General features: G+C 38.0%; 1 protein-coding gene and 1 long non-coding RNA gene across 4 annotated transcripts in view; both read left to right on the top strand.

The window, feature by feature from the left end:
- The window catches only part of F3 (coagulation factor III, tissue factor), a 59,425-nt gene extending 37,896 nt beyond the window's left edge, over positions 1-21,529 (top strand). For 2 of the 3 annotated variants that reach the window (XM_039383340.1, XM_039383343.1), the window contains exons 4-8: positions 16,527-16,641; positions 18,687-18,871; positions 19,207-19,388; positions 19,512-19,671; positions 20,765-21,529. In XM_039383340.1, the coding sequence (XP_039239274.1) occupies positions 16,527-16,641; positions 18,687-18,871; positions 19,207-19,388; positions 19,512-19,671; positions 20,765-20,904 (782 nt within the window). In that variant the 3' untranslated portion in view covers positions 20,905-21,529. Of the gene's footprint in view, positions 1-15,465; positions 15,604-16,526; positions 16,642-18,686; positions 18,872-19,206; positions 19,389-19,511; positions 19,672-20,764 lie in introns of those variants that run through there. The other variant, XM_027712004.2, reaches the window with a different exon arrangement.
- LOC120323639 lies at positions 1,238-8,913 on the top strand. Its single transcript, XR_005564298.1, has 2 exons — positions 1,238-2,275; positions 3,871-8,913. It is a non-coding gene; the product is annotated as an uncharacterized LOC120323639 (long non-coding RNA).
- Positions 21,530-24,063: the final 2,534 nt, after the last annotated feature.

Genomic DNA, 24,063 nt, shown 5'->3' with positions numbered 1-24,063 from the left:
CATTATTCACCATAAGAAATACTGGGGCTGGCTGTAACCCAGTACGCATTGTTGCACAACTTAAGCTATTAAAAAAAAAATAAAATCACAACACTCTGAAATTCCCATTGCACATCTGTCAAGAATTCCTGCTTTAGGTAAGTAAAATAATTCTACAACAGTGGTCATACTAGAGTACAACAGAAAACTGAAATAAGTGTGATAAATCTATAATATAAGCCTACAATCTAGAATTGAAATGTACTATGTATCTTCTACTGGCAGACAGGTCATCTCCTTTCGGTTCATAAATAACAAACTTCTTTAAAAAGTTGATCCTTTAAAACAACAACAGGGAGCCTTGGTGTAAAAGCTGGTATGGGGGGAAACGTTTTGTTGAGAAGAACAACCTTTGGCTGGCTATAACTATCCCTTGTTCCAGTTCCCTGAACAATTAGCAGATCTTTAATGTTCCTACTTCTTAAAATCCTTACCTACTTGGCTAGCTGTCTTGGCGGAAGATCAGCTCATCCTCTTTTGATTACATTCTGCTGATCTGAGCATATTTACAGTATGGTGAGGTTTTGGCCTGATGTCCTAGGATTATTTAGGATACAGCCAAGAATGTTGTACAATCATGGTGCACATCCTGCGGTGACAGAAAGTTAAATGGGAGCTATAGGCTATGCCTTTATTCTCATATTTCAAGTCATGGCAATACAGATTTTTTTGTTGTGGTAGAGATAAACAAAGTCTGAAGAGCATTGAAAATGCAATTATAATGTTTTTGTAGAGGAAACAAATCTCAAGCTTTGATTGCACTAAAAATTACTTGATGGATGACAGTGGTAAGTAAAATTCATCTGATTAAAAAGTTATTTACATTTTAATCAGTGCCTTTACTCTGTCTTCTTTACACTGTCAGTAGAAATCTTAGAGTCATAAAATCCTAAATGGTTTGGAGTTTTCTATATTTTTGTATTTTGCATGCTCATTGCTCTATTTCTGTCCTTACAGTGGACCATTAAAAATATAATTGTTGATAGAACTGAAAATTTTTAAGTTATGTATAGATTAGATAAAGCCACTTACAAATGTAAGGTAGCTGCAGTGTAAACTCCACTTATTTCACTAGTTTCTTGTTTGCCACCACACAGCCCCACCCCTGCTGCAAACAAAACCATACCTCTAAAGGCTTCAACACAATTCTGTGGCTCTCATACATATACTGGAATAATCTTCACTATGTTCTTTTTGTAGAAAGACATTTGCATTATTAAATATCTTTAAATTAAAGATTCCATTTGTTATTCTGTAAGGAATCAGAGAAAGTGTTTTATAAAATGTTAGCATGGAGCAAAGATAAAGGACCAAAAAAATAAGTTTCATCCTCTGGCTACGACAAACAATAAAGAAATAGCAGAAATATATGCATCAAAAGACACAAAACAGAATTATAGTTGTCAGTTACACTGGATGAAAAAAAAAAAAGAGAGAAAAAGAGGACTGGTTTATAGATGCAATAATACTTTCCTTTTGGTAGAGCAGATAAGACCTAAATTATAACATCTAAATTAACTCATTTCAAAGAAAAAGAATTGTTGATACAAGTACCATTTTAAAGATTATTTGCTAAGAAGGAGAAAACATTCAAATCAAGTGTCTGAGCACCTTTTTACAGGCTTTTTTTCCCCTCATGGTTCACCAAAATAGATGCAGATGTGATGCTTAGGGGCTTAGTGGTGGACTTGATCTTGATCTAGTAATAGCCATAGTGTACCATTTATATTGGCTGCTCTGTTAAAATCTTCAGTCATTGGAATAGTTATTGACCATTAGCAGATTAGATTATTGTTTCCTTTTATTAACTTACTGTACTGCTTTTAGTATCTTATTTGCTGCTCGTGGTACCTCTTAGGAATCCTAATGATGTATGAAGAATCATAAGGCCCATCTCACCACTGTATTACCTATCTGCAAAGATGGAAGAATTAGAAATCTTGGCTGACAATTAGGATTGAAGGTGAACCTTAAAAGCACTTACTTAAGTACTGATGCGTAGCTCATTCACCCTCTTGTCCACAGTGTAAGTTCTCTCTTGACCATTGTAGGGGGAAAGCCAACAACACTCCTTTTGTTTTACAGATCTTTATACGACTGTGACTGGTTATTTCAAACTACATATTTATTTTTTGGAAGAACTTCATTTTCCTAGAGGACAGTCTGAAAGGCTGCATTATCACCTCTCTGCCTCATAAAGAGGTGGAAAATGCTTGCAAGATCACAAAGATTTTCTGTAAGCTTTATCAACTTTCACAGACTTCAGACTAAACCACTTTTTAGATGATACTAAACCTCTGTTTAGATGATACTAAGAAACTTCAGTCACAGGGAACTATATCGATGCAAAGACATATGGAATTCTAGCATTATATTAGATAAAAAAGTATTTAAAAAAACATCTTTCTTTATAATGGAGTAACATCCCACTGATTTAAATATCTTCCCTTTTTGCACTTTTTCTGTACTCTCCCTTTTCACTGTACCTTCTCCATTCCGAAAATTTCAGATATCTGATCTCTTACAGAAAGTAGTTTCACTTCTTTCTGTCTGACAGGTATAAAATGCTTGGTAGAGGTCAAGAGACCATTGTGGTTTACCCTATTATGTGGAAGCCCACAGGAAACTGAAAATGCTGTTTATGGCTTCAAATCCACTTAAGTGTACTGTACATGCAACCAACTTCATTCCAAAAGGTGTGGAAAATTGATGGAGGTGCCAGTGCATCTTTAAATAGGCCAAGACATATTCTGCATTGCAATCTTCATATAAGCAGTGTCAGACAGTGCAATACATGCCTTTTGTAACATGAACTATAGACTCATCTTTAACATGGGAGAGATTCTGTATCGCTAGCTTCACCACTTACTTATTTCTTTAAGGATAAAAAGCTCTAAAATGTTAAGGTGTTCACTAGCTGCTGCATGAATTTTCTGCCCAAAAAAACCCCTGGAATTTGGAAATCATGGTTAAATTCCTAATTAATAACAAGGTCTTCCTTATAGCTTTTTCACACAGAAACTTTTCTCAATACCTGATTTAAGTTCAGCAAACTCCCCTAACCATTTGCCTACTACTAGAAACTTTAACATATCAAAAACAAGTAAAGAAATAACATGTTCTAAATACTGCCATGAAGCATGCTAAATAATATTGATTCCACATGTGTATAATATCACTTTTGGAGATATTCTTGGAAATTTATTCCTTCAAATTATATCTGTTTATTTTTCTGTCTGGAAGTACCCAGATAAATCAAGATGTTATTCATGGGGAGTTGTCCTTTTTTGTCTTCTAAAAACTGCCTTTCTAAGAAAAGAGAACAGGGACTAATAGTTGTAAACAGAAGTAAAAATAAGGAAGCAATAAAATCATGCAGCAAATAAGCAACTGTCACCAATACAATAAATATAAGAGCATTCATATGACTTCGTGGCCTACTTCTATTTCTCCTCATAGAAAAGCAAAAAATAAAATAGTCCAAACTGAATTAGCTAGATACACTTTTTCCTAAATGTCACAGGCATTAATAAACCCAGGCCCGTTTCTTCTATGCCTCGCAGTTCTATAGCCATTTACGCATTAAAAAGTGTGTGATAACACTTCAGAATTGTCAATCTCGTATTCAAAACTTTGTACTAGGTAGTTTGCACAGACACTAGAGTTTCTGAGAACATGTTGATTAGAAGAGGGAATGGTAAGAGGCATTTAACACAGATCAAGTTAAAGTAGGATCCAGCATTGCATTAGGGCATGACAAAGTGTCCTAATGTGCTGAAAAGCCACAATTTCCAAACTTCCCTATTTCTGATGTCACATCTTCTTCTTCAGAAATCCTGTGTCTGTCTTTCATACACTTTTTACCTGCTGCTGCATGTGAGGAAATACATCAAGCAACATTTCTGCTCCAAAAAAAAAAGGGACAAAAAAGAAAAGTTCACTTGGCCTCAGATAAAGAGACCAAATGAAAAGCAAAAAAATATCAGAGTTTTGAAACAAAAATCTAGCACACAGTTCTGGTGCTGATTACTGGTGAAGTTGGATTTATGCTGAAAATATTTGCTAATATAGTTAAACCTGTGCAACTTTCTTTGTCACAGGATTTCTCTATATTTGTTTGCATATTCCAGTCTTGCTGTTACAGTTAACTTATCTGGAGCAAGTAAACTATACAGGAAATAAACAAGTTAAGAAAAGATGTAATGAATATATATTTTTTCCTTGTATTAATTATTTCTGGCTCTGAAAGCAAATTATTGTAAAACATTTCACTTCACACTACTGTTCTGGTGTTGGCTAGAGTTTGAGAACAATAAGGCAGAATAATTTGGTTCTTCAAATACATTATGCGCTGTAGAATTTCAGAGCATCAAATCAAAACATTTGAAATAGATGTTTTGCACTAAGCTCATCTGTCAAGCTGAGAATGGCACTTAGCAATACCTCAGTGCTATGTGTAAATAAGATTAGAATATGTGTTCTTTTAACAGAGTTGCACAACTATATAGAGATTGCAAATAAATTAGAACTATGTGATCTAAAACTCAGTTCCAGGTTTGACAGGTTCAAACTTGTTATGAACTACATACCTTCAAATTATAAATCTAGGTTGTAATTGAAAAATCTTCTGACAACTTCTCTCAGATCTAGAGAGAATTTATGCCTGATTAGTAATGGAAGGTAGTTTTTGATCTTCCTCAGTAGTACACACTTTAGCATTCTCTGACAGAGAGAGAACTGGAAGAGTTGGTGGAACAGACCTGAAAGGAGATGGAGAACTCAGCCGGGTAAATGCAATTAAACCTCACAACTAATAGGGGAATTAGTTGCTGAGCAACAACTATGGAAACATATGGAACACAAGCTGTATTTGCCAAGTGATCAAGGCAAAATGTAGAGCTATTATAGAGACTAACCTGAGTGCCAGTTTAACTTAACAGCATTTTTAACTGCAACATTCGTTTTTAAAGAACAGAGTTTTCTTTCAGAATTAAATTAGATCAAGTTACGAATGTAAGTTACAGAAGACAGAGAAAGGGGAGATGGCCAAAGAGACTAATAAAAGCTGGTTCTCTGCCTGCCTTTATCAAATGGGAGTCTACACTGCTGATCACTGGCAAATTATCCAAAGAAGCAGAACAAAACTTGCCTGTTTCTTTTCTGGCAGCAAGAAAATGTGCCTTCCTGTGCACTTCTCTTAGTTTCTTTTGACTTCAAATTTCTTCTGTGCCATCGAATCTAAGTCCAAGAAAATGTCCGACTCCATCCTTTCTTTCAAGTACTCCATAACAGCTTTTGTGAGTCTAGTATTTTTTGTTCCTCAGATTCCTGTTTCAGATGAAACATTGAGCATTGCATTAGTCAATTCATGGGCAAAACAGGCCATATTAAGATTCAGAAAATGTCTGAGTTCCAGTACCTAGTGCTACATCCTTTCTTTCCTAAAAATGGAAGTATCATAATCTTTATCATAGGAAGGTTTAGGAACTAGCACAACCAATGAAAGAGAAAATTCTTAGTGCATGCTTAACTCAAAAGCCTTGTTAAGAATCCAAACTTTTAGTTGTGTATTTTACACACCACTACATGAATTCCCAATTAATTCAGTCAGTCTTTTCAAACAAGTAACAAAGAATAATCACTTACTGAATTTGAATGAGTTTGAGAATTTGTAAAATATTCACAAACAGAAGGACTGGATGCAATCTTTCAGATTCTGAGGTCATAGCTTTGGACTCAACACAAGATAGCAAGTCTGGATATAAGCAGAATTATACCATAAGAGCTTAAATATTATATCAAATGAGTTTGGAAGCTGAAATCCAACCAATTCTAGCCTCTGTTAATGGAATTTCACCTCCCCCATTGAATGTCTGTCTCTGCCTGGCAGTACTAAGTGTTTGAAAATGCAGCACCTAGGGTTCAAATTCCTCCTGAGATTTTAAAATGCCAAGGTGATGCAATCTCAGCTCAAGCTTCTGCTATTTGTCAAGAAGTGCCTATGTCAATCATGCTTCTCAGAATAAGAGGAGAGAGGGAGAAAAGGATCCTGTGAAACGTTTGAAAAATGCAGTTCAAGTTTGCCTAGCCAGATTTTATGTTTAATTGAAATACTTTGAAGATCTTAAAACTCTAACAAAGTTATTAACAAAATAGAGTAATATTTAAAATTGGAACTGGGTAATCTAGATAATGATATAGTCTTCTTTTTTCTAAAGCATTTTGGGAAAATTTATCAGGGCTGATCGTGAAAAAAAAAGCAGGAAAGTGGAAACACTATCAAGGACTGCAACAGCAGGTCCACAGTCTATTTTACCCTTCTTGAGACTGCTAATTGATCAGCGCACTGTTACCTACCTTTAGTGTCTTGCAATATCGCACAGCATTATATTTGATAAAGAAAAAGATTAGCATTGATGCTACAAATTATTCACAGGGAAGGGCAAAGCTACGCATATCTAACTAAATCTTTCCCAATCTTTCTATATCTTTCAAAAACTAATATGCTGCTAGCTCAGAGAGTTGTTATTAAGTTGGTACTCAATGACCTTTATTGGCACAAAGGCATCTATGCAGAAACTATGCAAGTTGTACAGTCATTTTTTTCCCCTACATATAGGACCTGCACTAGAAAATGGGAACCACCTCCAACAAGATTAACTGTTGGACGTACCTGTACGTGATTCAGCATGAGCTATACTGGGCTGTATCTGTGTGTATCTCTGTACCCATATGAACGTAAATATGCTTCTGCATTCTTATCAGACCCAACCTTATTCTATTTACTTCTCCCTTCTTACATCCTCTTGCCAAAAGACAAAGTGAAAAAGAAGTAGAAATTGCATTGATTAACAGGGGAAGATTATACTTGCTTTGCATACTGTTTAAACATTAGGCTTATTGGTTTTCTGAGGAGTTAGGAGACACACAAATCTAGCCATCCTGTTTGGAACCCTCCTCTCAAACAGTGCACCCTGTATATGCTGAAGTGCTGCTATTACTCTGTTAAACTGAACTTCATTACATAAGTACGAATTTTATTTTCATGAGCACAACTCAAGGACATATGAATTGGTCATTTCTCAAGTTGATAAGCATCATGTTTCTGAAATTTGTATGTCTCTGTCGTGCATTCTGAATTGAATTGCACTTCTGTTACACGAAAAGAATATGAAATGCCACTTAAATGTGGTGATGGAAAATGCTGGGTTTGGTTTTAGTTTTTTTTAAACCACATCTAGTAAATAACTTGCCATATAGTGATTTAGAAACTATTTTTGGAAATGAAGATGTAAGTACTGTGTAATAAAATCAATTGTGACTTAGAGGCCCGAGGAGAATAATTACAGTTTGTCCTACTCACTATAACTTCTGGGTTTTGGTGATGATTAGACCTCTCTTTTGAAGGGATGTCTTCTGTGCATCCTGTTCAGGAGAATCTGGTTCTCAATGAACAGTTTGAGGCAATTCTCAAACTCTAATTCTTCTAGGTCATCATCCCAGATGTAGAAGATGTTTAGGGACTGTTTATTCATAAGGAGGACCTGGAAAATCCTTCTTACAAAGGAATTTTTATTGCAGAATTACAATCTGTCTTAATGGTGCAACAGATGCTATCTCATTAGATGTTTGCAGTTTATTTTGTCTTGTATGTTATGTTCTGCTAAAAAGAAAAGGAGAAAAAGAATGAATGAGAAGAAGAAGCCTGCAGTAAAAGCAGAGAATGGGAGATTACTGAGAAGATCAGGGAACAAATATAAAGCCAACTCTCCTAACTGAGTTTAAAAAGAAGTTTTTTCTAAGGATCTAAAGGGACTTGCCAAGTTTACTGCAACCCATGAAAGACTGTGGAGAAAAGAGCAAACACGGAGGGCAGGACTATGTTTTGTAGGAAAGAATGAGTAGGAAACTTTCATTTAATAAGAACTTACATTTCTCTTTTGTCTTATACTACATTATTGTTTTTAAAAAGTGAATAGTTCTGATGTTTGTCTAAATGCAAGTTAGTTTTGAGTTTATAAAAAGAAGAGATGTATAGTCCAACATGTTCCTGTGGGTCTCAGCAGGAGTCAGTGTGGTTTAGATGATGGAGACTGATTCCAGGAAACAAAAACTAGTCTGACATTATTTTGAAGTTAAATGTCATGGAGAAAGAACAAGATATCCGGACTAAAATAAAATCAGTTTTTCAAACTTAAAATCCTAGCCTATCTAGCTGTTAATAGAATAATCTGGAAGTACCTATTCTTTATGGGCAAAAGAACTAGAAATTCAGACTGATCAATGTTATTCATTTTTAGTTTTTGTTCTAAGGAAAACACTCAACGTAAGAACATATTTCCTCTATGTACTTTACATTCCTTTCAAATACACTCACAAAGCTCTAAACCGAGCTAATCAAACAGCTACATGTTCAAAGTTAACAGTTTGGAATGCCAGCATTTAGGCTTTACAAAAGACCCTAACTCGATTCCTAAGACATTAAAATATAAAATATAATGATGTAGTTATTTTAAAATCCTTGAGATTTGCAGGGTTCAACATTCAGCTCTTTGCTACAAACCTCACAGCTTTTCTAGCTGAATACTGGTTACTGGATGTTTCCTCTCTTCCCTTCTTTACTAACTGCTAAAACAATTCACACAGTCACTAGATGTGCACTTTGTCAGCCCCCTGATATGGTGAAAGAATGCATTTGTGTGCTGTCTGCTGCAGGAGGATTGCTCCACACACAGGAATGTAATGCTTAAATCAGTGGTGCTGCATTAGCCTTTTATGTACTTTATTATTTTCTTTGTTCCTTGAAAACAAAATTTCAAGTCTGACACTGGGGGTATAAGTATACTAATTTTAGTAAATTTTATGTCTTATTTACACTGTTGTTTCATTTTTTTTAATAATGTCACTTTGCAGTAATATTTAATTATTCAGTAAGCTGTGAGCAATTATGTCAAGTTAAATAGATAATACACGTAGTGTTTGGGTAGTGTTCTTTCCATTATGATTTTACTAAAGAATAAGATACAACTTTAGATATATTTTTCTGAACAACATACCATTATTTATTTTCAAAATCTCTGACCAAAAGCCTTTCTTTAATCACATACAGTAACTAATATATTATGAATTCATATTCAATATTATATTCCAGCTATCATTGACATGCTTCATTTTCCGAGGAAAATAGAAACACAAGTATATTAAATTCCAGTGATTATGATAATTTTTTTTCACTTAATTAATTGCAATAGAAACTTAGAAAGCTCAAAATAAAGACTGTACTGTGGCTCATACATGAGAATTATTAGAAATCAACCATTTCCCATTGTACAGAAAACTTTCAGAATTTTAAAGGCTGCCTCCAATCAAGGAGGGAATCAATGCTGACTCTTGTAGTGAGGTATAGCAACATACAGTATGCAGTGTGCAGCACTACTCAGCTAGTGTTCCCCAGGAAGGAGAAAAATGGGGTACTGTGATGGAATAGAAGCATGACAGAAAGGACACAGCAATCTACTGCCTGAAGCTGGAGAATCAAAGCCATATCTACCTGACATCCTTACTGGTGCACAGACTGTAATTCAAAATGCATGATAGTAAAAAAAGTTCCCTATATACACCAGTCCTAACTGGGAACTTCTGATATTTTTTAAAAAGTCAAATTTATTTTCGATAAGCTCATTGACTCTCCTTGGGTTTGACACACATAAGCAGATTTTGGAAATATAATTTCAGAATTAAGTCTCCTGGGCTGTTCAACAGATGAACTGCACTGGTATAGCAGGCTTATATATATAATATATAATATATAATATATAATATATAATATATAATATATAATATATAATATATAATATATAATATATAATATATAATATATAATATATAATATATAATATAATCCAGAATTATTCTCCTGCAGTTAAGCTGATCCACTTTCCAGTTATCTTTAATCTACTCACCCCCCAGGTTAGTGATAAAGGCAGCATAAACAAAGAGATGCAGGATATTAAAGAAATTCTCAATTTAATTTTGCTGGTTAGTGCAGAATGTTTTTTGTTGTATCAAATTACTCCAAAAGAGAAAGCTATTTTACAAGAGGATTAAACATTATAATAGCAAAGTCAGAGTGCTGTTTACATTTTCCTCTCTCACAGTTCCTAAGTTTAATGACAGCGTAGAGATCACATTTGTTCAAATTTAAGCTTTGTTTATTTTACCCATGTAATTGCCTAACCTTCAAGGCATGCTTACAGCAAATATTTTTAAAGAACACTGAATTTGACTAGCTCTAGTTTCACTGAGAAGTTATATATGCCACATCTAATATTTAAAAATCACTGGGTTTTAACTGTTGGTGAGAATGGGAAATAAGTTTTTCTAACAGTTACAAATAACTGCCTAGTAAAACACATTTATTTCAGTCCTCAAATGTAAAGAGTCATGAGCTGAGACTGGATTTAATATGAAAAAAAGATGCTACTGTTAATGTACTTGCCTCCTTTTTATTGTCACTTAACATTTATATTGCCTTTTCTTCAGTTTAGTCTCTTCCTCACAAACCCAAGGCTCGAGAAAAAAAACTAAGTAAATAAGGTCTGGTAGTTGCAGTTGTGTCTAGCGTCATTCGGGAAAGATAAATCCTACAAGAGAGATGCATGAGAACTGCAAGATCAATCAATGTCATTAAGATATTATGGGGTAAACTAAATACCCCAAGAACCTACTTCACAATCGTGGTGCAACACCTGGAATAAAGTGAAGACAGACAGAATCACAAGCAACAGCTTGATTTGGCCAGCCAAAAGCACCTTGGCACAGAGGGAATCGATACAGTTTACTGTCTCTATCTCCATAATTTCTGTTGCGCTTCAATGACATTCATTATTACTTCTGTAATTGCTTGCCCTCTAGCAGGAGAGCGTCACTAGTAAACAAACACAGCTGTACACAGCACTGCAGCGGTGCCCCACCACTCCTCTCAACGCAGCTGTGATATTGCTGTCGACATCCGCTTTCTGAAGTCGTCTACGCATCATACTAACCAAAGCATAGTTTAAATTTTCATTTACACAATAGTATTTACCCCAAGGTGTTCCTGAAGATCACAGAAATTAAATGCATACAAATCTGCTGGTCAAATTCCGTTTTAGGAAATAATGCTGCAAAACAAAATTTCAAAAAGGATAATAAATGCATCACACGTAGTTCTGTGAGTAAGAAATAGAAACTTGGAGTTAACACCAAAGCAATGATGACAAGTGTGGGAAAGGCTCAAAGCCTCCCTCCCCGGGATGCCTCTCCCCCAAGCAGGCATCATTTCCACACAGGATCCCAAAGCCTATCCAGACCCAAAAACTCACATAAGATTTGTTCTTTTGCTAGTGTCTCTTTTTAAAGTATCAATATGACAAACAAAGAGATATGTGTATGACTAATGTGGTAACAACACAAATATTGAAAGCAGAATATCAGAAAAAAACACAAATATTTGCTTCATGATTTCTACTGTCAACAAGAAATTCATGTTGTCCATGTGATTCTCCTGTAAGAAACACCTTTTGCAGATTTCAATTTTTATATCAACTTTGCTTATTCATTACTTTTTTTCTAAAAGTGAAATGAAGATCCAATAATGTCAGAACTGGATTTAAATTTTAAACTAGTTCTATCCCAGTGGTACTCTGTTATCTTAACATATAGTTAAGCTACATATGATCTTGTAAAATCACAAGGTAATTTTAGAATCATAGAATCATTTACAATTATTTAGATAAAAAGAAAATCAGGGATGCACAAGTGATTCACCGTACTGGGGCTTTCACTGGTGTGGAGACTTCGGGAATAAACACAGCTACTTTTAGGTATGAATGTTGATTCTTCACTCCATTACACTAGTTAAGTGACATTGCTTACCACAGAGTAAGCATCAAAAAGGGAACTTGGTAGCCAATTTTACAACATTATACAAAGCCTCTTAATTAAAAATACTGTTACACTGTGGTATTTGTGAGTCTGTGGGTGCATTTATAACATGGCATTTGAGACAGCAGCTCTGCAAGAGAAATGTTGAGATATTTAAAGAAGCAGGTACCAACTCAGAGATTGTCTATCTAAACTTTGTAATTAAATACAATTCACTGTATAATTACATTAATTACCCTATCATATGGGTCACTAAGACAAATTAAACAAAGATCTAAAATTCCAGAGAAATATCAGGAGCAATTTCATTTTGGAAAAAGCTCCCAGGGATTTCAGATCTTACTCACGAGTAAATTTTACACTATTGAGCATGACAATATTGCTGACTTTTATATTAGCAGGGAAGATGAATGTCTTGTGACACTACAAAATTTCAAAACACTAATAAGTATTACAAAATTTTACTTACATTTTACTTACAATCTTGCAAAACGATCAGCGTAAAGAAACCAATTTGTCACTGATGTCACCTGAGGCATTACACTTCAACAATTATATATGACAGTACAGAAAACACAGTGTTGCAATTGCTTTGCTAAGCAAGGAATTATTTTGTAGCTCTCTCTAAGTGAACCAGTTTGGGGACCTGGTAGGTCATACAGTAAAAATAGATACATGTATTTCATTAAAAGAAAAAGGAGTTGTACAGATTTAGTTTTGTTTTTCTCCTCACTTTTCCCATAATCAATATGTGAATTGGTTCTGTAACATACATATCAAGGGAAGAAAATCTGTAGAATCTGCTTGTAATCTGGCAAACCTTCCCAATGGTGAACAACCTTGACTCCATTCATTTCACCAGGGTGAAGATGTCACAGAGTGGAAGAGGTCATCTAACCCAAAACATGCAGCCAGGCTTGTGCTATTGCATGTCTCCCATATATTCTAAAAAATCACAGGAAGATCTTCCACCAATAGAAATGTTCCACTTATTTCAACATTTAAATAAATTAATTTGACTTTCATTTAGATGATTGTATCAGGAAAATGTGGATTTCATCTTAGGAGTAATTTTTTTCTCTGCACATTGTAAAATAAGCAGAGGATGACTAAAATGGTTAGAGACATGTACAGAGATGATGCTTACATTTCGACGTTACACTATGGGAGCCAAATACTAAGTTTCTCAACAAATTGCCAAAACTCTATGTCAGCAGAATGCTTGCTTGCATGTAGCAACATATGTTTGAAATAAGGTGCGATTTTTCTGTGTTAAATGAGCTGCTAAAATACCATGAAGTGGGCAAGAAATGCGACCAGAATGTCACAGTTAAGTCACTAGTTGCTGAGCAGACTTCCATGTAGGGGCATCAGCCCATGTCAGGTACTGTGAGGTTCCTCTCACTGGAGCCAGGCAGTGCCAAGCAGTTGGGCCAAGAGGAGCAAGAAGAGCAGAGGCTGCAGCAGCTCCTCACCTCAGTACTTCTCCCTTTTTTGTCACACCCTTCCCTTGCCAGCCTGATCTAGCAGCACTGGCATGCTGTCTTTCCCCCATCTTTCAAATTTTCCCTTCAACTTCATTCCCTCAGAATGGTTACCTCGGTAAAGTTATCCAATTTCCTCTAACCACACAACTCCCTTCAGCTGGTAGGTAAGCTGGTTTAAACTGTTTACTTTGGCAAACTAGTGGCCTCTCCTCATTCTGCAGCATGGAGAAGGACATCTAAAAGCTTAGTGCTAACGAACACTGAAATATCTTGCTGGCAACAGGAATAAGGTAACAGTGGTCACACCAGTTAGTCTGGACAGCATCTGGATGGTTCCTCACCTATTTCAAGTATGGGAGTTCATGGCAGAAGAGGTGGTAATGAGAAGGATGAGAAAGAGAAGGGGATCCTGAGATTACCTACATAAAAACTGGAAACCCCTGCTGACCCATTTTCTATCTTTTGTGGCGGAACTACAAGGAAATTAGGTGAAATTAAAGCCTAAAGGTGATCTTAAAGTTTCATATAAGCATCTCTTTTCTTTAAACAAGTGACTACTGTTTCTCCTTGTAAAGTCCTCTGAAAATCAACTGTGATCTTATAAGGTCACAATCTTGAAAAGCTAGACACACAGGATCTGTATTCTACACCAGGTTAAAAGCATCCAATATTTTTGGCTGATGTAATGCTGGCATTCAACTACATAGAGACATGGCTGAAATTTGATCAAAAGCAGGGCAGGAAAATGAGAAGGTGTATGGCTGGATTCGGTAATTTAGAAATCCAGGGTTTAGGTGTGCCTTGAAACACATTATATGAATTGCAGGCTGTGGTTGAAATAGATATTGTAGTTTGGTCCATACGCATTTATTCTGCATTATGAGACGGAACTGCTTGCTTGCATCTAAGTATGTGTTAATCATGAAAATTAAAGGCAATTAAATATGAAACTTCCCAATTAGTCTCTTACCTATATATTCCAAATGCATCGTACAAAGCAGCATCAAAATAAAAAGAAGAGTCAGCTTAAGACTGTAAATGTATATATCTGCCTGAACTATGACACAGGTTCTACTGCATAGTCTGTTTCCCACCTTCCTGAGGCAGGTCCCTGAGCTCAGTACGAACACAGCTCCCTCTAGAGCTTGAGTATTAGACAGAACTGCAGTACGCACCCCTCCGGCTCCGAAGCTCGGTTAAACTGCTTAGAAAGGGAGCACTGTGAGAGCCACACACATCCCAGAGGGGCCAGGGAGCCTGGCACAAAGGCTGAGATTCAGAAAACCCTCTGTCAGAGGCAGATTCCCTGTTACCAGTTAAAATTGCATACCTTTCCAATGTGAGCTTGTAGGAAAAGGGTTAATAGGCCCCTGGTTTGTGGGAGAGGTGAGCCCTGAACACTTGAAACTTACTTGTTGTCTGGTGTGACAGGTGAGCCTTGACAGGGTGCACGTTCTCAGGCCTTAGGAAATAGAGCATGTCATCTTGCTGAGCACCCGTGTCCGACGTTCTGCATGGAGAGGCAAGGACTGACATATTTAGACCTTCAGAATGTACAGGATCAAAGCTAATTAACCCAACATCACTTCTGCATGACCAGCTGCCTCACAGAGCAGCCATTTCCGAGCTGGGGTGCTGTTTGCCCCTCGACAGCCAAGCCAAAGGTTGGCAGTGGATGAAACTGGTTATCCAGTGGTGTCCAGTTTCACCACTACTCCAAGAGGGGAAGCGAGGGGCGGTACAAATGTATGGGTACACCAAACAGGCAGGGGGACACGGATTGCAGGCACGTCCAGGTGTGTCCGGGGTCGCGGTTCAGGGCCCCTCTCCTCACGGCTTTCCTCGAAGATCCCCGGCTCCGCTTGCTCAACCCAGGCGCTTCCGCCGCCCACACTCCCTGCCCCTTCGTGTCCCGCCGGCCCCCGCCGCTCCCACCGCCGCTCCCACCGCCGGCCGCGCCGGCTGCCCCGCGGGAGGCGCCGCGGTCCCCGCCTCTCCCTGCCGATATAAGCCAGCGCTTCCCGCCCCGCCGCACTCATCGCCCTTAGACCCGTCGGGACCCGTCAGATCCGCTCCCCGAGGATGCTGCTCTCCTCCGCCCCGGGACAGGCCCTGCTGCTGAGCGCCCTGCTGTGCCGCCTGGCCGCCGCCGGTGCGTGACGGACGGCGGGGCAGAGGGACGGGGAGGGGACGGGGGGATCGGCGCCGGGACTCGGTCCCTCGGACCCCTCGGACGGGGTGTCCCCGAGGGAGCCCGAGAAGAGCCGCGGGAAGGGGGGCAGCGGCACTGGCCCCGGGACTGCGGCTCTCGGCACTCGCCCTGTGGCCGCGGGACAGCGGCGCTCACCCGGGCACTCGCCCTGGGACCGCGGCGGCCGCTGCTCGGGCCACCAAGGATTGGCTTCTGGGGAGTTCCTCACTGTCCACGGCCGGGGCGCTGCTGGGGAGCGGGGGCAGCCTCGGGGGTCGGCAGTTGCGGTGAGGTTGCAAGATTTCCTTCCCTTGCCCCAGCTCCGAGCTTGCCGAAGAGATAGAGAAGGTGGTAATTTGAAAACGAGTAGGATATCGCTCAGTTAAACCCTGGATTTCCAGAGGTTACAGAGGCGCGAGGGGTTTTCCCATCCAGCTTCCTCCCAGACCGTTCCCCGAAGCAGCGGTGGCTGTCGTGGATCATCGCGGCGGACTCCCATCCGCTTGTGGGGGCCAAGAGTCCTGGTGAACTGCACCACATTTATTTGCTGCTTGAACATTCTGCATGTTCAAGCTTTTGTATCGTCTTCAGAGGTCTTGAATCAAAAAGGGCTAATTAGACAGAATTCCAAATAAGTTAATTCATCGATTTGAGAGTTGTAAAACAGAAAATAATATTCTTCTCATATTTCTCACTTCTGCCAGGACACATTCCTTTAGTAAAGATGAGCATGAGCCCAGATGGTAGGACTGAGTTTTTTCCCCCAAAACAACTTTTCAGAGTAGCAATTAACAGCAACTGCTTCATTTAACTAAACAGCAACTGCAGGGAAACAGGAATTACATATCATATGACTGATATTTTTCTCTTTTCTGTATTTAAAGGCTATGCAGCACTACCGACAGCAGTCAATATAACTTGGTCTTCAATCAATTTTAAAACTATACTACAGTGGCAGCCAAAACCATCAGGTTACTTCTATACTGTAGAAATACACGGGTAAGTAGATAACACCAGGGTATATCCATTAATGGCCATTGAAGAAGACGCAAATAGAGCATGTTTGAATATGTTCGACAGTAAATGTAACAGGAAAAGAGCCCAAACATTAGGACTTAAGAGAATTCCCTACCCAGCTGTTAATAGTTTTTTGTATCCAACTATAAGAATATGTGGTTCAGGCTTCTGGTTTTGCCCACTCTAAAAAATGGAGAGTTGAGCTAGAGATCAGTATTTCAGTTCTGGGGTTTGGTGCAGGCCAGCTGCATGAGAGCTCTAGGCCAGGATACTTCAAAGAAGTTGGTGCTCAGTCCGACACACCATGTATTAGATAGAATTTCACCTTTTTTATGTTTTTCAAGGTGTCTGGTCTGAGTCTTTTGTCTTCAGTCTTGGGAGGTGTCTAATAAATGAGTCTGCATTTTATTCTAATTGGTGAATCACAATAAATGAATAATTTGTCTTGCTGGATAACACTAAAAATCACCTTTGTTCCTCTACCTCTGTCAACACGTCCTCTGTCATCATGTTTTATGTTAACTATAAAATATTGTGGACATAAAAGGTAGCCAGCTAATGTAAAGTGTCTAAACACACCTTTCAGAACTGCACAAAAACTTCCATGAAGTTCAGTAATAAATCTGTGTTGTTCTTAGCTCCCATTTTAATACATAGAATATTATTAAATTTGTCCCAAAGGGAAAATGCATCATCAAACCTCCTACATATTAATGAAAAAGTGGTACTGTAGTCTCTTCTGTCTCTAACTAAAAGTGGCATGAGAGCTCTCTCTCATGACTAATGGATGAAACATCAGTGCAATGGCCGAATGTGCTCTTTCATTCTTTAAGGGAGTGATTAGATTAGTAGACTTAAAAGCACACACTTAGCAGAACAAATTTTATTAAATTCATGAATCTGGAGTTTCTTTCCAGTGGTTTTGCTTGCAAAAAATTGAAATCTGTGTAGAATCAGGTGTAGTTCTGCAACAGAGGCACCTCTTTAGAAAAGTTGCTGTTCCAAAGTGTGCTTAAATGTTTGCTTTCTCATGTCTGTATGTTTACAGAATACATTTGTTTCATCCCAAAGATCAAATCTCTGTCCCTTTTCAAAGCATCTCATGTGACACTATCAATAACTGATCTGTGACATAAGAAATTTGGTGAAGTAAGAAGGGAGTTCAGGTGACTCTTGAAAATAAAACGTGATCTATTTTGAGGAAAACTCATTTGTTAATTTCAAAAGTCACCACTCTTGCTCTTCCAGCTGAGATCACACAATTTTTCTTTTCCTTAATTCACCAGCAAAAAAAAAAAAAAAGGAAAAAAATGGAGTAATAACTTTTTTTTTCAATCCTTCTTGTTAGGAGGTAAAATGGGAAATTAACACTTTTTTCCTGGTCTCATTACTAGTTCTCAGGTAAATGGACATGTTTTCTATTCCTTAAAAATCAAGATAAGAGTTTTTGTCAATATTTTTTAAATCATAATTCTGCAATGAAATTTGCTGCTACTGTCTGGTTCTTAGTAACATTTGCCACTGCATAGTTGCAAAACCAAGTGACATATATGCGGAGAAGTTGTTATCACATTAAACTGTGTCAATAGAGCTTCCTATAGCAACTGATGTTTCTTAAGGCAAGAGTTTTCACATGCATCAAGGATAACACATTCAAAGTAATTTATGCATCTTATATTTTTAAAAATAAATTCTGCAACTGCAGAAAAATGCAAAATCAGAACTACTTATGGTTTCTATCCATTAATATAAAAAATTGAATGTTTAATTCATATATGGGTCCAATAACATATTTCTGTCATATGGATCATACTTACTTCGCTTGATTCTACTTTGAATTGTGAAATACAGCTGTACACAATAGGTTTTCTTCAAGTGTTCTCTTCTTTTCAGCCTAATACCCCTGCAAGACTGTTCTACTGGATGAGGGAAATCTATACAGTTTAAGGGGAAAATGTTTTTCAGTGCATCTAAATATGTAAGTGTCTGGTTGGAAGCTGTTGACACTTCTTTCTCGCTCTTTTCAGACAGACATCTGACATTAAAAAAAAATGCATACGGACAACAGAAACAGAGTGTGATGTTACTGATGCGCTCAAGGATGTAAAAGAGACCTACGTAGCCCACATACTGTCTGTAATGCCCGCGGGGATGGATAACTTTGAAGAACCACCTTATGCACTTTCTGAAAAATTTACCCCTTATAGTCAGAGTAAGTAGGATTGCCAATTAAATCTTATTATAAACTTCCTTTCAAGATTAGTTCCATTGACCTAAACAAGATTTAGATTGAGCTTAAAGGTTTTTTCTATAGATTCTTACAATAGCCATGCTGATATTGGAGAAGACATCCAGGCATAAAGCTTTTGTTAACATTGTGTACTAGATGAAGATACTTGTTTACAACCCCGGACTTCACCCTATTACTTTGGCTTCATAAAGTCAGAATAGATTTGAGATGGGAAGTTAATAAAGAGTGGAAGAAAGAAGAGCATGTTGCGTAGAAAAGATGATATCAGTTTTTTAATTCTAAAAATCTTTGTTTAGCTGTTATCGGAAAACCAGAGATAAAGAACTATACACAAAAAGGTTCGGAACTGAATGTTGTGATCCAAGATCCACTTACACCATATACGTTTCCTAATGGAAGCTTTCAAAGTATTAGAGATATTTTCCAGCATGACCTGGAATACAAACTCTACTACTGGAAAGATCAAAGTTCTGGAAAGGTAAGGTCTAACTCTAGTTTTCATTCTGTAATAATTTTAATATTCTGTAGCTGTATTATAGTTACACAATTTCTGTGCTACCTTAAGAGTTGACACTTGAAATATTTTTTTTTTTCCTTTTAGAAAGATACAACAACAAAAAGCCATACATTTGAAGTAAGCGTTGAGAGCACAAAGAACTATTGCTTCTATGTCCAGGGATTCGTTCCGTCCCGCAGAGAAGACCGTAACGGTCAAACCAGTGTGATGCACTGCACCACTGCAGAAAGGGGCGTCTTCGACGGTGGGTACTGTGTGACGTTTGTCACACCACAGTCTTTATCATTCTAACAAAAAGACGTCTTTAAATTGGGATGCCTGTTATAAACCATTTACTGTGTAAGTTAGAAGACACAGTCAGAACATGGAAACTCATTCGAAGAACTCACTTCAAGTCAGAGTCCACCATCTTCAGCTATTTAGAGTTTGTTTTAGGGTTTTACTCAACTGTGTTGATTAAATTGTCTGAATTGATGACCGGTCACTGAGGCTTCAGATCTCATCACTAGCCTTCAGCTTTGTTTTTTTTCACCATTGTTTCCCTCAGATTCTTCCAATAGGAGGTCCCATAGTAAGTGCTTGAAGGATTAGCTCTAAAACATACGAGTGCTAGAAACCTATTCACTGACTTTAGTTTGAACTGACCTTTAGTTACCCCTAAAGCAGATGGTGAGACTAAGACTTTCTTTACTATTACAAGGTCAGAGGTTGGCAGATTGACTTCTTTACTGGTAGATAAGTTAAGGAGTGGTCAGCGAATCAGCCAGTCAAATTTTAGACAAACAATCTGGATAACACTTTCTTCAATATAAAGTCATCAATATTATTTAAATAATATCACATTGCTGTACTGTATCTTTCTTCTCCCCCAGATAAGAAAATCTTCTTCTAAAATTGGCAAATGAACTCAGATTAACTTCCCTATCTAAATATGTATTTTTGTTTATCACAATAGTGATAAATTACAATTTAATTACAACTTAAATAGAAAACTCTTCTCTTGGTGTTTTCTAGCTTATAACCTAGAATAAATTCCTACTTGGATGGAAGTGATGTAGGGACAGGGGGAACAGTTTGATTTATTCTTGTGGTGTTAGCACGGTATTTTAGTGCACTAACTAAACTAGATTAAAACCTAGTGTGAACCAGGTGAAATAAAGCTTTACCTCAGTTCAGCAAATTCATGTTAAAATGTGTTTAGTTCACACTGAATTCTGTGGTACTGTAAAATACAGAAAGCATTTTTTTCATTCAGTGGAACGAGTGCTAAGAGTTTGTAGCACTGTGTCATTATGGATTCTGATAACTGAATCTTGCACTTTTTTCCTCCCCTACAGAATATGGAGCAGAAGTCTTTATCATCATAGCAGTGATTGCAATTGCAGTCATCACTCTTGCCATTGTCCTACCAGTGATTCTGTGTAAACGCAAGAAAGTAAGAACTGCAAGAGAAAAGCAACCACTTAATGGTGTCTAAGGAAAAAGTATTGTGGACACTAATGGCAGCACCAAGGCAAAAAAACCACCACAACAAAAAGCCATAAATTGGATAATTGGGTGGAACTTTTTAGGCTCTCTGAAACAGGAATTTTGAAGCCCAAATTTTAGTGGCTGGAGGCTGGAGGAGCATTCTGGTGATCTGATACAATCATAGAATTGTAGAATATGCTGAGTTGGAAGTGACCCACAAGGATCATCAAGTTCAGCTCCTGGCCTTGTGTAGGATACCCCAAGGCACACACAGTGTGCCTGAGAACGTTGTCCAAACACTTCTTCAACTCAGACAGGCTTAGTGCTGTGACCACTTCCTTTGGGAGCCTGTTCCAGTGCCCAACCACCCTCTGTGTGAAAAACCACCTCCTAATATCCAACCTAAACCTCCCCTGACTTGGCTTCATGCCATTTTCTCGAGTTCTGCCACTGGAAACGAGAGTGAAGAGTCAATGTCTGCCCTCTGCTTCCCCTCATGAGGATGCTGAAGATGGCAAAGAGGCCTCCCCTCTGTTTCTTCTTATCCAGGCTGAGCAGACCTCAGCTGCTCCTCATATGGCTTCCCCTCAAGACCCTTCACCATCGCCCTCCTTTGGATGCTCTCTAACACCTTAGTGACTTTCTTATATTGCAGTGCCCCAAACTGCACACAATATTCAAGGTGAGGCCACCCTAGTGCAGAGCAGAGCAGGACAATCCCCTCCCTCGACCAGCTGGCCATGCTTTGCCTGATGCCCCCCAGGACAGGGTTGGCCCTCCTGGCTGCCAGGGCACCGCAGACTCATATTCAACTTGCCATGAACCAGGACCCTCAGGTCTCTTTCCACAGTGCTGCTCTCCAACCTTTCATTCCCCAGTCTATAAACAAAGCCAGGGTTGCCCAGTCCCAGGTGTGGAATCCAGCACTTGCCCTTGTTATACTTCATATGGTTGGTGATTGCTCATCTCTCTAATTTGTTATGGTCTCTCTGCAGAGAGCTCAACCCTTGTCATAGACTGTTCCCAAGCCACTTCTATTGTCCTGTCTGAAACAGGATTGTGAACTAAAGGTACTTTTGGCTTGATCAGTATGGCCTTATTGAGCCAGAAGATTTATGGTACAGCTTTACGGTACTTGTGAGGGGAAAGAACACTACTTCTGAAAAATACATGTCCTTTACCTAACTAAAGGAACATCATTCTGTTTCTGTGAAACAAAACCTGTATTTATCTGCCTTTTAATATTATTAACTGGTGAAATGATCTGTTAGTTCAGATGTGACAAAATTGCTACTATTATTTCTGCACTTCTTGGATAAAATTAACTTGGTCTATTTATATTTGAATATAGACAATTGAAGGTAAACAAACTGAAACTACTCTACTAGTGACTTGTAAGGAACTCTCTTGGAGCAGGTACCAGCTATCCCTCTGGAAAGCATATCCAGATTACACTACATTGAGAGTTGTACTGACAGGGTAGTCTGATAGTTCCAAGTAGGTGTTAGAACAAATACTTTGCAGGGTTTGAGTCAGTAATAACTCACTTAATGCAAGCACTGAATAGGTAGTATTTACTACATTTTGAACATAATTTTTAACTAAACAGCTGATGAATGAACAGTTTCTGTGGCATAGATTCAAATAATCTTGGTATTGGGATTTGAAGGTAGATGTTGCTTTGTCTTTTAATATTTATTTTATAAACGAGAATCTAACTTTTATACTGGTGATATCTGTATTTATGGTGATAATTTATACTTTTCTAGTGAAATAAAGGTGACTGGAAAAATAAGACTTTCTTTTCATTTTCAAAACAATGTACAGTTTTTATTCTAGAACTAAATTAAAAATATGTTTAGGAAACTTATTTTGTGACAGCAGTGTAGGCAACCTGCCAGAAGTCTAATCAGGACTCTGCAAAACAGACTACCAGGGCACCTACTACCTGTAAGGATAAAACTATGAGAAGCCACAGTTCACAAGCGGATGAAAGGTTTTGAAAAGTCCTGAGTCACGTCTTGGCTGTCCCCTTATGTCAGCAATTAGTCAGGGTTTGCATTCAGAGCTTCTTATTCTAATGGAAAGCATACCAGACATCTCTGGATGTATCACATAGGGATTCTGACAGTGGTGTGTATTCCTCTGTATTCATGACAAGGAATACCTTATAAAATTAATAGCCCAATCTATCAATTCGTACAGAATTGTATTTTATATTTTTTATCCCTGTGTTACAGATACCATCTATGTATGGATTAAGACTCCAGTGAATGTATGAGTGTATTTTATGGGAGTTTTCTTCGTTCTTGAATTCCTCTTTTTACAGAGGGAAGAAAACACATATCACCATTATCCCCGAAAAACCCCATTTACTTAATACTTAATATTGTGCAATAAATGCTTAATGCATTTTCTGCTGATGCATAAGCCTTGTATGGAAAAAGAATCTTACAACAGCAATCAAAAGCACGAGAGCCTGTGGGAGTAAATTTAAAAACATTCCAAAGATGTCATCATTACTTCCCTTCCTGTGATGTTCTGCTTCCTCAGCTTCATTCAGTACCCAGCTCAGAAAAGGGAAGAGCTAATAGGAAAAAGAAAGCCTGTAGATTACAGCGTAACATTTATTAAACTAGACCATGCAGTTGCTTGTTATAAACTACATAGAATGATGCTATAAATCATCCTTCATTACTTAAGAGATTTTTGGTTTGTTCTGAATATAAAGGGGGGGAAGGAGGGGAGAAGGAGGGGGTAAGGAAGGGGGAAGAAGCTGGGGAGGGAGGCAGGAAGAGAATACCATTTGCAAACAAGTGCTTTAAGTGGTAAAAGAGTGCCCCATGACTGCACAAGTCCTGGAAATCTGAAGCACTTCTGTTTCCTAGCTGCAGTATGTTATCATCCAACAGTGCTGAGTAACCAGAGTCACAGGGTTCACAGATCCTATTTCAACGAGGTTTTTTGCTTTTTGTGGACAGTTAAGAAAGGGGCTTTTTAGTTGCAAACTTCCGTAAGCCCACACGAAATGTTTTATGCAGAGATTTTTCTCAGAGTATCAGAGTGGGCAGAAGTTGTTATTGTACCAGTAAAGGTATTGTCAGCAGGGAGAAGGACTAGGTCCTATCTACAACACACATGTGGCCACTTCAGCACTGTATGGATT

Source organism: Pipra filicauda, unplaced genomic scaffold, assembly GCF_003945595.2.
Source record: "Pipra filicauda isolate LSUMZ 115617 unplaced genomic scaffold, ASM394559v2 scaffold112_size3218982_pilon, whole genome shotgun sequence".
NCBI lineage: Eukaryota > Metazoa > Chordata > Aves > Passeriformes > Pipridae > Pipra > Pipra filicauda.
Note: the sequence above shows the minus strand (reverse complement) of the source record. Positions and strands in the feature narration are given on the sequence as shown.